The sequence below is a fragment of the Agelaius phoeniceus genome, chromosome 3, assembly GCF_051311805.1.
Source record: "Agelaius phoeniceus isolate bAgePho1 chromosome 3, bAgePho1.hap1, whole genome shotgun sequence".
In the NCBI taxonomy this organism is placed as follows: domain Eukaryota; kingdom Metazoa; phylum Chordata; class Aves; order Passeriformes; family Icteridae; genus Agelaius; species Agelaius phoeniceus.
The window spans coordinates 79570521-79584137 of record NC_135267.1 but is presented as its reverse complement, the minus strand read 5'-3'; the positions used below and the strand labels follow the sequence as shown (position 1 = coordinate 79584137).

Sequence of the window (13617 nt, the reverse complement as noted above, 5' to 3'; positions counted from 1 at the left end):
TGTAATGAGAGAACCACAAAATTTACTGAGTGCATCACAGTGCAGGTATTTTTGCAGTAGTATCTGCAGGGATAGGAAGGAAACAGACAGCACAGAACATGGGAAACTCCAGAGAGAATTCAGTTGAGAGTATTCTCCTGATACTCCCAAGGAAGCTAATGAATCAAAAGTCTCAGGAACAATCTGGAAAGCATCACATATTGCCTGTGCCTCTCATTCCTGTTACCTCATACTCCATTTGTTAAGCATCACTCACCCAAAAGTTTTCAGGGTAGTCCCGGAGATTGAGCAACTTCTGGACCACAGTTTTCCGATCTTCCTCCCACTTGCGCTTGCAGAAAACTATCTCTAGGAAATACCACATCCAGCCAATGATAGGCATGTAGGAGAGCTCCTTCTTTGCAAGCACTTTGGAACTCTGCAAGACAGAATCAAAGCGAGACAAACAGGGTTAAACCACTTAAGAGTGCACTGTGGGTATGGGACTTGCATAGCTAGACACAAAGATATCCATTTATATTGACCAGACCCAGTTCTGGTTTTTTAACACCAGTGTAAAAGCAAAACAAAGAAAAATAAGTTTCTCTCATAGGACAGAAAAGTCAAATCTAATCTCAGGTATCTGCATGGAAGACTTCTAGAATTAAATATACATGAGTGGGTGTTGCTCTCTCCTACCCAAACACTGAAACCCAAAAGAAAAGTCAAATTCCTTCAAACATGGAGGAAATCCATGTAAATGACCTGAGCTGTATCAATCAAAATTCTTAATTCAATCAGATCCTGGCAGGGGCAGCTCAAGTTCCTTTAAGATACCTTGAAACTATACATCTCAACATGGAGGGGAAAAAAAAAAGGCAAAAGGAAAATAAAAAGCAGAGTCACAGAGCCACTGCAGCACAACATACTGATGCTATGCACACATGGTTTACCAATAGAAGAAACCTTAAACACTAGAAACAAAAGCAGCAATAAGAATACTTAATTTGTGTTCAGTTTGTTTATGAAAGGGCATACTTAGAGTAGCGAATTTCTCATCAAAGCACGCTTCTGGAGTAGAAAAAAACAAAAAAGCATTCTTTCTGTCTCATAGGTGTGACAGACACTGAAGTGACTGGTCCAGACACTTGACAGGAAGTCTGTGATTTATCAAGCATTCAACATGTTCTGTAAATTAATCCTACTCCAGAATTTAACTCTGTGATCATTTCAAACTAACATCCCCTAGGGCAGGAGAACTGATTCCATGTGCTCCTTTCCTGTCTTCCAAGCCAGCCCACCCTGGTGAGCTGTGTTATATTTCCCTTGGTTATTTAATCAATGAAATGGCACATGTGTGTTCATAAAGAAATTGTTGCTTCAGCCTTTCCTTAGAAGAAAGACAGGAGTAATTACAGTCCAGTTTCTGACCATGATATTTTTATAAGCTAGCCCAACAAAAAGCTCTGCAGATGGATTCCAGGACATGGAATTTGACTAGAAATTACTTACTGAGAAGTTACCATCAACAGATAATAAATAAAAGGAAATATTTATTTTTTTAGTCACTCTTGTTCATTTGGCTGCTACAAGAAGAGACTTGACCTAATTCTTTATCTCAGATCATTTTTTTCATCCGCTCTCCTTCCTTGAGAAGGAAAATACCTTAAATAATTAAGCTATCTAAAAGCTTAAGACTGGAAGGCAAGTGCACATCACACAGCTTCACCAACAACTATTACACAGAAGCAGAACAGAGGATGACAGAGAGTTCCATTTCTAAGAATGGGGGAACCATCTCTATCAAATGATTTAATGCTTTGCAATAATAGTGCTCCCTCTTGAGAATTTGAGAACTTCATAATTTCAGTGATGGGCTCAGATCAGACTCCAAACCCACTGCTCCCTGAGAAGCAGCTACAGTAATTTCAGTTTCAAGCCATGTTGTACATTAGTGCCCATTACATGACAGCAGCAACACTGAACCCAGCCTCCTCTTCCAGCTCCACAAACTGGGCACAGAGAAACAGGCCCTCCTTTTACCACTTTCCTGCACAAGGAGGCCAGCAGCAGCCATATCACCACCAACCCCACCCCACAAAAGAGAAGAAACCTCAACATGTTCTTAAAGCTTATTTACAGTAAGTGTTCAGTGTCATAAGAACTGCCATAACCTAACCTAAGTGTACTCTGTGTAGAGTGCACAAAGCCTCCAGAACACAGTGTCAGAAGAGACAATGTAATAGCTGTCCTGCAGACTTTAAAGTGCAGAAATTACAGTCCAAAAAGCTAGCTAAATTACTATTTCACCCTATCTATTTTCTAATCCTTTACATATTTTAAAAACAGCATGAGTTACACAAGAGGCAGGAGAGAAGTTGCACGTGGCCCAGTAAAACCAAGAAATGATACTGTGAGATAAAGTGAGATACAGAACACAGGTAGTGTGTTCTGTAGCACAGGTATAACCACGTAAGCACAACAGATGTCTGAACTCTTCCCTGGAGCACGTTCTTATTCTTTCACTGCACTGATGCATTTTTAAAATTTAAAAGCCCTCTTTTAGACACGTGTTACTATGACTCCTTAGATGCACATAAAAATAAACTAAATCACCTCACACTATTTTATGCACCCATCTGTTCTAGCAGTAGAAGGAAGGCTAACAACAGAACTAATTAGACAAAGGAAACTCCTCAGTGCATTATGCTGGCAGGGCTGTTCTTGTGAGGGAGGAATACATTAGGCCTCCCCTTGGAAGCTGCCCTGTATCCTGGGGAATGGAGATGCTGGAGAGCAGAACCACAGAAAGGGACCTGGGAGTTCTGGTCAATGTCAAGTTGACCCTGAGCCAGCAGTGCCCTGGCAGCCAGGAGGGCCAGCCCTGTCCTGGGGGACATCAGGCGCAGCATCACCAGCTGGGCATGGGAGGGGATTGTCCTGCTCTGCTCTGAGCTGGGGCAGCCTCACCTCGAGTGCTGGGGGCAGTTTTGGGTGCCACAATGTAAAAAAAACATTGAACTGTTAGAGAGTGTCCAGAGGAGAACCACGAGGATGGTGGAGGGCCTTGAGGGGCAGCTGAGGTCACTTGGTCTGTTCAGCCTGGAGGAGACTGAGGGCAGACCTCAGTGCAGTTATGGCTTCCTTGTGAGGGGAACAGGAGGGGCAGGCACTGATCTCTGCTCTGTGGTGCCCAGTGACAGGACCCAAGGGAATGGCCTGAAGTTCTGTCAGGAAAGGTTTAGGTTGGATATTAAGAAAAGGTTTTTCACCCCAAAGGGTTTAGCACTGGAACAGCTCCCCAGGGAAGTGATCACAGCACCAGCCTGACAGAGTTTGAGAAGAATTTGGACAATGCTCTCAGGCACCTGGTGTGATTCCTGGGGATGGTGCTGTGCAGGGCCAGGAGTTGGACTTCATGATCCTTGTGGGTCCCTTCCAACTCTACATGTTCTGTGACTCTGTGATCCCTCTTACAATAACTAGAGCTGTTCTGTTTCAGTCATCTACCCATGCACAGCTCCTGTGAAAGTACCTGGGGGGAAAAATGCAACTATAATATAATTGACTTCAGCCACTAACTTTTCCTTTACTAAAGTGCTTTGGTAAACATGTGACAGTTGCTTTTAATATTCAAATTCAGCTTGTTCAACAGAAAAATAACCATTAAAAAGTGCTGATTTATTCCATGTAATCTGCCTTCTTGAAGGAAGTCAAACATTTTCAGTGCTCAGAATGGTGTAATTTCAACAGATGTTGAATGAAATTACCACTGGACAGGGACAACTTATCTACAATACTAACATTTTAATCCAAGTTAATTTATTTTGGCCAAGTTTGTTCAAATGAAATACCCATGAAGTTCTCCTTCATGAATGACTGCACCAACATCACTTTAAAAAAAGTATTTTTACAAACTTGCTTTAGTGCATTTGATCAACTGCGCTGTCAAAGAAAGAAAATCATGATTCTACATGTCCAGCCGCAGTTATTCAACACCTCTGGTTTAAAGAGCACAACAAACAGCATGAAATCAACGTGAAAGCTGGAAGTGTCCAACAAAAGTTGTTCCTGAGTTTTAAAACAAGTTCATTGTAGTGCAAACCATTAGCAACAGCAATCTGCCTTGTAAGTTACTTGCTCTGCAGGCTCCCTTCAGCACTGACCTACTTTCAATGATTCCAACTGCTCTACTTTTGAAATATATCACTCCTTCATATTATACTCTCTGGGACATCATGATGGCCAGGTATGTTTCTTTAGTCACTCAAAGCCATCATTCCAGAAATTTAGTTATGCTCCTAATTCCTCATGCTTCATATTGAATAAAATTTCTCCATGTTGGAAAGGTAACACAGACTTACCACTAGTAAGCCTGATTTTGTCCCTTTACCACTTCAAATCTAGTTTAAAAATGTGTGAATATATTAAAATGCACAAACAACCTGCCCACACACCTGTTAGTCTCATACAATAATATAAAAAAGTATCTTCTCACACCTACATTTAAGGCCACACTCAGCTTTTCAAACAGCAAGCTTCAACATAAGCAACTCTCAAATAAAATTAAGTTTCCTGACATATGGAACTGGTAGGTAAGGTTAAAACCAGCAGGTTTTGCTTTAATTTTTACCAATATTAATGTCTTCATCTCAGACAAATGACTGTTAAAATTACTAACAAAGCTATTTTATTGCTGCTGTGTCAGACCAAGCAACAAAGCAGTGAATCCAGGCAGGGAGCATAATAAAGTGCTTTTGGTAAGAATCCTGAATAAGAGCTCCCTCCTCAGAACTTGCCCATGTCCTGATTTCGAGTTCTGGTGTCCAGTTGGGTGTTTTTTCACGAGAATGGTTAGCAACACACCTTGAGGAAAGTAAAGGCTACTAATGCATTTGAATGGGGACACAGTGGTAAGGCTGTCCCAGCTAATAAGGTAAATCCTAGGACTGGAACGTCACAGGCAGGAAAAGGGAAGGAAACAGCAGAGAACCTCACATGCCAAGATCTGAGTCCTTAGAAGAACAGTCAGATTCACAAACCTAAAAACAGGCAAGAGAGACTATGCAACTCCTACTCCATCTCCCAGAAACAGCAAAAAAAACCCAACTCCTAAATCACACTGATAAACCAAAGCCACACTGATAGAGCTTTATAAACTTGTAGGGATTATGGCAATTTGGGTATAAGGAGAAAGCCAGTCCAGGAGAAGAGAGACAAGAGAAGGAGCAGAGAAATGCACAAATTCGATGTTTCAATAAGATCAGAAAAGGCAGTTTTCAAAAGGGAAAGCCTTTTTTTTTTTTTGGGAACCAAAGGGGCAAGACAAGTTTAAGGATGTTTAATATTGTTTTCAAATAAACAAAAACAATGTCTGGATTTCAGCTGCAACAGAGCCAATTTTCTTCCCAGTAGCTGTGTTTTGTGTTGAGGAGGAGAATAATGCTGACAACACACGGATGTTTTAGTTGTTGCTAAGCAGTGTTTACACTGCATCAAGGACTCTGGCTTCTCACCACCCTGCCAGCAAACAGACTGGTGGACACAAAGAGCTGGGAAGAGACACAGCAGGACAGCTGACTCAAATAGCCAAAGGAATATTCCATACCATTTGATGTTATGCTCAGTATATAAACTAGGGGGAAAGATGGCTGGGGACCGCTGCTAAGGAATTGGACTGTGGTGAACAACTCCATTGTGGATCATTTGTTTTATACACTCTGCTTCTTTTATCACCATCATTGATTATCATTAATTTTGTCCCTTCCTTTTCTGTCCTATTAAACTCTACCTCAAGCCCAAATTCCTTCCCCTCCCTCCCCCAATTCTCTCCCCCATCCCATGGGGGGCAGGCAGTAAGCAAGTGGCTGTGTGGTGTTTAGCTGCCTGGATGGTTACACCACAACAACCAAGCAAAAAATTGCAACATTTAAGGGCTTCATTAAAGAAACGTTCTAGCTGTAAAATACTGAGAGTTTGAACATGCTTTTGACACTCTTAAGAGCTGCAGGGCAGAGCTGGATGTCACAACAAAGCCATTCTGCCTGCTAAGGCCAAACACAGTCAGTTCCAACTCCTTTGGCTCAAAGCTGTCTTCACCTTCTCCCTCTTCCCCCTCCCCAGTCATTTCTCCCCTCTTCACTGGATTAGTTAAGGCAGAAAAGAGACTGAAAGAGTTTTAAAACATGGCCAAACAGGGCAGACAAGCATCATAACAGACACAGGAGACTGCATGCGCCAGATTTCCTTTTCAGCAGCAGCGGACATGAGATAAGCTGAGTAAGGTGTTGGCTGGTACCCAAAGTTTGCATAGAAACTTCATGGAGTATACAATTAAACATCATTAAATATAAACACCCATTGGCTCACAAAGTCCCTGAGCTACAAAACACCAGAGGCTGTGACACCTCAGAAAGGCCCCTGTGTACCTGACTCTTTCCTACAACTCTTTTCCTAAACACCAGCCTTTTAAAGGTTTTTGTGTTCCTAACTATGCTGCCACACCATGCCCTGAAACTCTGCACAAGGGAAGCTCATGTAAGGCAGCACAACTCACCAACCTACACTCCTCATCACTGCATAATCACCTACCCTTGCACTGGCCCAAGACAAGTACCAGTACAGCAATATAGGCAATCCAATCAGGAAAATCACTGTTTGGTATCTTCCATTCTTTATGTTTTGTTTTTTTTTTAACATGGCTTAAGAAGAACTTGGGCTGGTTGCCCCAAGAGGGAAATGCACTGCTTTGTTAAGTAAAGACATCTATGCAAATGAGAGCACATGAAAACTATTTCTTCTGGGAACAGTTTCTGGGAAGTAAAACCACAGTACATTTCTCAGGACTGAAATAGTTTTGTGTTGGTTGTTTGGGTCTTTTGTTTACTTGCTTTTGTTTTGCTGTTAAAGAAAAAAAAACTCAAAACCACAACCAGCATATATCAGTTTCTAAAATAATCCTAAGATTAGCATAAATGCAAACTGAATAATATATGCAAGCAGCCAAAAAAAGGAAAAGAATCTTTTCAGTTAGTGCAGCACAGTAATTTCAACAGCTGTTTCTACTTTGTGGTTTCCTTATGTGTAGGTAACAACATAAAATACTAAAACAGAAACATTATTAACTTGGAAAACTATTAAAAAAATTGCAGCTAGTAAGATTCCATCCAACTACACAGCCACAATGTAAAACAAGGTATTTTTCACCTTGTAGGCCCCTATTACTTTGTGAAGAAGCAATCCCTCAATTTTCTACATTGGTGTTTTCTGAAGAAGCACCTACCTGACCCTCAAAAACACAGCTTTATTTAGAGAACTGAGGGCATCTGGCTTACCAAATTAGACAGACTGTACTTCAGCACCACTGTTTTTCTGCACATACACTTGCTTGATAGGAACAGGTTTCCCTACATTTCCTACTGTTCCATGCCATCCTGCAGCTCTGTACTCAAGTCCTAGATAATATGGCAGAAGTTACTCACAAGCCAACAGCCATTTTGGTTACACAAAGAGCCTGTAATGCTTAGGTTCACTTTCCTCCCCTTTTAAGGCCCCGTTTTTGTTAAACAGACTGCCATTATTCTAATTTGAAAGTGACAGGAGTAGTGCCTAAATGTCCAGAAAATGCAAGAAGTCCAATCAGAGGTTCACACAATCCAAGGTCAGGACTTTTGCCAGCGGCCAGTATCAAAGCTAGAAGGATGCTGAAGAACACTGCCAAAACGAGCCACTGGTTTTCTTCCTTATGAGGGAGGAACTCTTATCTAAATCCTGTACAGACAGAGAATATCATCACCATCACAGAATGAAGTCAGGCTGATTTAGATGGGGGCTTGAACTATCCCCATGATCTGACAGGGGAAACAAAAAAGCAACCCAGAAAACAAAGGCACATGAACCCCTAGCTTAATGCAGCAGTGTATTCAACCATGAATAACTCATTCCTCCCCCATCTCTTACTGCTTTTAGCTGGTCACTGCTTTCACTTAAGATGGCTGCTCTTTCATTCTGGGAGAGGCAGGCTACATCATTCAAACTCTAGCCGTGGATTTGTAAGGCTACACTGGAAAAAGCAGACAAATTCTGTAATTAAACTGGGAAAGAATCACAGGCTAGCTCATCTTTGTGCAGCACAAGGAACTGCAATAGTTACTTAGTAAACACACAGAGAGAAATAACTGTAATGATCTCCACAGGTTAAGAAAATATTTCCTTCATCAGCTTTAACTGCAATGCTTTTAAAATAGCTGTGGTTTCCTGAGCCATCCTGTCTCCACATACTTGCACTGCACTGCTTTAGGTTCACCTCTAATTTTGGACAGCAGCCTAGTGAAATTTGAGCATGGATCTGTTAATTCAAAAACACAATTAACTTATTTTGCTGTTTTTTCCACATCCAAGGACATTTATCTTATATACTAAGTAACTCACCCCCAAGACCCCAAATCTCTCACAAAAGTTCCAACCACAGAGAAAGTCAATTTCAAAGTTGTGATTAAGGATTACGATGGCATTCTCCTTCCCGTACTTGTGGTAACTCTCTGGGTCAGTGTAAAGGGTGCAATCGGTGCCTGACCACCATTCCAGCAACATCACCATCTCTGAAACAAAGAATGAGAAATATGTGAATGCACACAGTATCTGCAAAACCACAGATCAGTAATGTGTTGAAAACATCAGTCACCTCAATGGCATGTGGCAAAGAAAGTGCTGTAATGAAGAACACGTAAGAGGGCTGTTTAAAACACAGCTATCTTTACAAGCTGGAAAGTGATTTCTCAGCAGTATCCTAGTGACTATCATATGCCTTTCATTTCCTATTTGCTTGTTCCATTATCAAGCACAGGCTTGTACTGTACACTTTGTGTTTGTTTTGCTTGGAACTTTAAGTCTGACCACAAGACTTGTGAATCAAACCTTTATTTAGCGAAATCACTCTGGTCTGGGGCACAGGAAATTGAGGTGAGTCAGTAAAGCCAAGAAACTCGGAGAGCTCTATCTCCACAGAGATGGAAAATGAAAACCTGAAAAAAATGGCTCTCCTAAAGCAACCCATGTCTTGAGCTGGGAGTACCGTGGGACTAAATGAAAGCTGGCTGTCTGAGACTGAAAAGGAGCTAAGGGACACGTGTGCCTCCTGACAAAGCTGTCAGGTAAGTTCTGAACCAAAGCAAAGGTCTAATGCAAGGGGCTATTCCTTGTTAAGTGAAACATATCTCTCTGGTGCCACATGAATGCCTCTGCTGGAAGGATGAGATATCCAAGATGCTCTCCTGGCTTAAGACAAGCCTGAAGGCACCAAAAATGCTCATTCACCTCAGGAAAGGTCAAAATCAGGCCAGTCTTTGAAACACATTTGAATTCCTTTCTACTTTGGTCCCCTACTGGTCCCATCTACTGACAGAAAACATAAACCAGCTAGGAACAGGTCTACATTTCCAGCCATCATGAGTAAAATTATCTGCCTGAAGCTCTTGGATGACATTGTGCTGTACATTGGAGAACAGGCATTAATGATCTGAATGAATTCTATCTAACAGTGCTACAGGCAGGCTAACAGACAATCTCTATTCAGGTAACATTACCTTAATATACCTTAATAAAAGCGTGTTTATGATACACAGATAAATGATTGACTTGTCAGTCCACTTGCTTACTTCTAATCAGGGAATGTGACTACTACTGCAGCAGGAGTAGATTATTAATTAATGCATGCTATTATGCATCAGAACAATAGCCTTAGATGTGGAGGGAGACCTAAAGTGAGATATGCCAACCAGGGAATGGCAGATTTCACTGACTGCAAACTAATTTTTCAGTGAAAACCAAAGATGTTCACATCTCAGCAAGGCAGCTGTGAAGATATAGAAGCAAATACCTTGAAGACTTCCCCTGCAAAGTGCTGCCTTGTGAAACACACTAAGGTCATGGATTTCTATTAAATTTATACTGGAAATAAAAGCCCCCCAGTCCCTGAAACACAGCAAAATTGAGTAATAGCTGGGGAAAAGAACCATCCCACATTGTAATTTGCAAACTTTTGCGGAATCTACAGTCACATCCTAGGGCAGAACACCATCACAGAAAAGAAAGGGAATTAGTGACAGGATTCAATCTTTTGCTTAACTAGGAATCCAACTAAGAGAAAAAAATGACTGCCATATGACTTTCCCTCTTTATAACACCTCCTGCCATTAAATCTATTCCCTGGGAAAGAAAACCAAACAGCCAGAGATGACAAAGGTAAGGCTGTCTTCACAAAAAAAGCCAACTTTACCTGAGAAAAGTCCTCCCACTTCAAGTGTGAATTTTTTATTTATTTTGTGTTTTACTAAGGAATTTGAACAAAACTAATAACATATCGTGAATCTTACTATACAGGTGTGCCACATGCATAGAGCTCTTCAGTTTGATATATTCAGTTTCAAATACATTCCAAAAAAGCACAAGCAAAATTATTTCTAGATGTGCTTTGATTTTTCAGGCTTCATATAAGCAGGATTTTTGTTTGAATAAATACTGCAGAAATAGGTCCCTATCCCTCACCTCACATGCCATTTGTCACTGACGTGCTCAGGCAGCTGCTGCAGAAACACAAAGCAGGCACTGAACACCACTGTATTAAAAGACAGTAAATACCATCTGCCAGCCTCTAATTTCTTAACATGTTTCTTTCCCTCATCTTCCCTACTCCTTCTTTCCCCCTCTTCCTAGCCTCCTTTCTCCTTGTGGATCTCAAGCAATGATAAGTAGTGTCAGTTTGTGCTACTCTTGCATTGTGTCACCAGCTTACTTCCACAACCTTGCACAGAAATTTACTACCCAGCAACCTGCTGTGTGGCTCAGCCGCACAAGGTCACCCATACACACTCTCCTCCCTCCTTCACAGTACAGAGATGATCAGAGGAAGTTTCTTCCTTTGTATGCCAGTCATAATGTATGAGCAGAAATCAACTGCATAGAGATTAGGAAAAAAGATTCTTTTGCCCCTTTAATGAGGTTTTGGAGTTTTACTGCCAAAACTGAGCTGATGAATACATATTCAACCACATTGTGAGGGTTCCTACCTTTCAAGCAGTTCCCACCTTCAAAGCAATTCCTCCAGTGACACTGCCAAACAATTAAGGCAAAGGAAGGAGAAAATCCAAAGGAACTTGAAATCTCCACTCCTTGCTTTGAAGGCAGACTCCTTGCAGTGCATTACAACTAGCTTCAGAAGAAGCTGATGGCAGAAAGAAATAGTAACTTCAAATGCTTAATATGGATACCCTGTGTGCCTAGGAATTTTGAGCTTTTCTACCTCTCTGAAATAAAAAAAACACTCATCCTGCTTCAAAGAACACCCCTACCTCCTGCAAGAGTAGTTAGTTTCCTTGCCCTTCACTGCACAAATCTGAGCTGCTCCAATGCCAGTACTTCCAGAACTAGTAACTACGAAAAAAATCTCCAAGGCAGAGCTGAACTATAAGTCATTAAATGAAAAACAGCATTTAAGGCAAGAAGGGAAACACACAGAGTTTACTGAGACTTCCACCTCAAAGTTTTGCAAGAATGAGCCATTAAAACAGTTAACACTGTTATTCTGTAGAAGGTGTTAGAAATTCCTTTAGCTAACTGTTCTTGATAAGGACCAGATGACCTGCTGTGGCTCCTTCTAACCTTATCCATTCTGTAATTATAAAAAGAATAATTAGAAAAAGAACTCAGAAAATTCTTATGGGAATATATAGTAAAAGCATAGCAAACTCTCCCATACAAATAAAAGCGTAACAAATGGGCAAGCTGTTGACCATTATTTCAAAGAGCAAACAGGGTGAATGACTGCATGGTGAATGACTGCACTGCCTACAACACTGGGGAAAGTATCCTAAAAAATGCAAAAATAAGGCTAAAGACAGACTGACAGGTAACCCAGTGCAGAGTCTGTGCCTTGCAATAACTTACTACCTTTCCAGATTTTCAGACTACACCTATTAGGGGCACTTCCTAAGAATTTTTCATAGAATGAAGTCTACAGGTAACTAAGAAAAGCAAGTCTATATCTTCCCTAAACTACCCAGAAGCCCTCTGTGCATCACAGGCAGGGTTAAACCTCTGAATTCACTGCAAAGCTGCCTGAGAGTTTTTCTAAATACTTCCAAGTATTCCTTACAGAGGCTACTCTACTGTTTCATTCTGCTGTCTAACCTGACCAGGCATTTATTTCTGGGCTCTACTTCCTTCTTCTCTGCAAAAGCTGCAAGTAATTTTGAGGAAAACTTGAAGGCAGCAATTCTGCTTGCATTGATTAGGTACATGAAACTAGAGCTCAGAGCTGAATATTGCTACATGTCCACTGGAAAAATGTTTAAAATAACTTATTTTTATAACAAACCATATATATCTTTCCTGTGAGGGGCAACAGAAACTGGTTCTTGGGGGAAAAAAACCCCTGCAGCTGGAAAGTCAAGCAATGCCTCTCTCCCTTCCCCCAGATAAGTGGGAGGTCGTACAAGAAGCCCGGCCAGACCAAGCATCAGCTTTCCAGCTTCAGATTCTCTTCCATGAATGTGCTGCACCAATGAGGTATAATGGAGTTTTCTGGTTCACTCCAACACAGTGGGCCTGTCTTCCACCTGTGGGGAAATGTAGGATGCCTGGTTTTCTGTGATTTTGTGGGTTTAAACAGAAGACCAAAATCCAGCCCCCTCTTTCCTTAGCACCACCACATGTCCCACTCCCTACCCCCACCATCTACTGCAGCTGGTGGTGAAACCATTGATATCTTTGGACTTGTTTCTCCCTCCCTTAAAGCTGTCTTGCAGCAAAAGTACTGGCTGAAGGCAGGGAGGGGTTATGGGGAATCATGCACACAAATTTAAAAACAAAAAAAGCAAAACCCTTCTCTTGTGTCTTCAGTCTGGTTTTGCAGATTTTTGCCCCAGTTTCCTTGGAAGACCCTTTAAGCAACTTCCTTGAATAACACTTTAACTAATTATATGTCTGTGCTTTTAAGGACAGAAATCACCAACAGAGAGGAAGGAAGAAATGGTGACTTTTAATTCCCCACTCGTCACAATGAGTTACTGGATGTGCTTGCAAGGAGAAAGATAAGCACAGCACAGCCCTTTCACATATTCAGGTTCCAAGTCACAAACATTTGCTTGCAGGAGATTATTTTAACATACCTTCCTTCAACAATCATATATTCCAACACAGATAATGCGCTGCATTTGCCACAAATGACTGAGGACAGTATAGCACGTGCTGATCAAGGGAATTAGTACAACAAACAGTGAAAGAAAACATGTTGCTTGGCAAGTTCCTATGGCACTGACGTTTGCTCTGTATGGGCACAAAATCAGGCAGTTGCTCTCTTCCGGATGTGGTTTCTTGTTGTCCAAAACACCACTGGCTTTTTCTACTGTGTGCAGAAGCAGCACCACAGAGGAACTGCTTAGCAAAGAACAAATGGTTACAGCTCATTCACTGCAAGTCACTGTGCAAAAGGAACACCAGTCTCGTTCCAATGCTTTCTTTTAAGCAGTTTCCTATACACATGCACACACACCCCCAGAAATATTTTTTGATTTAGGCATCCTTGGCCTACTTGTAGGCTTTATTATTTTAAGCCTGCATAGTGTCCCTTCCAAGCTATCT

At 41.3% G+C, this 13617-nt stretch overlaps 1 protein-coding gene across 3 annotated transcripts in view; it reads right to left on the bottom strand.

The window, feature by feature from the left end:
* The window catches only part of AGPAT4 (1-acylglycerol-3-phosphate O-acyltransferase 4), a 71875-nt gene that overhangs the window by 24594 nt on the left and 33664 nt on the right, over positions 1-13617 (bottom strand). For all 3 annotated transcript variants that reach the window (XM_077175677.1, XM_077175679.1, XM_077175680.1), the window contains 2 exons: positions 8410-8579; positions 257-418 (listed from right to left, as the gene is read on the bottom strand). In XM_077175677.1, the coding sequence (XP_077031792.1) occupies positions 257-418; positions 8410-8579 (332 nt within the window). The remainder of the gene's footprint in view (positions 1-256; positions 419-8409; positions 8580-13617) is intronic.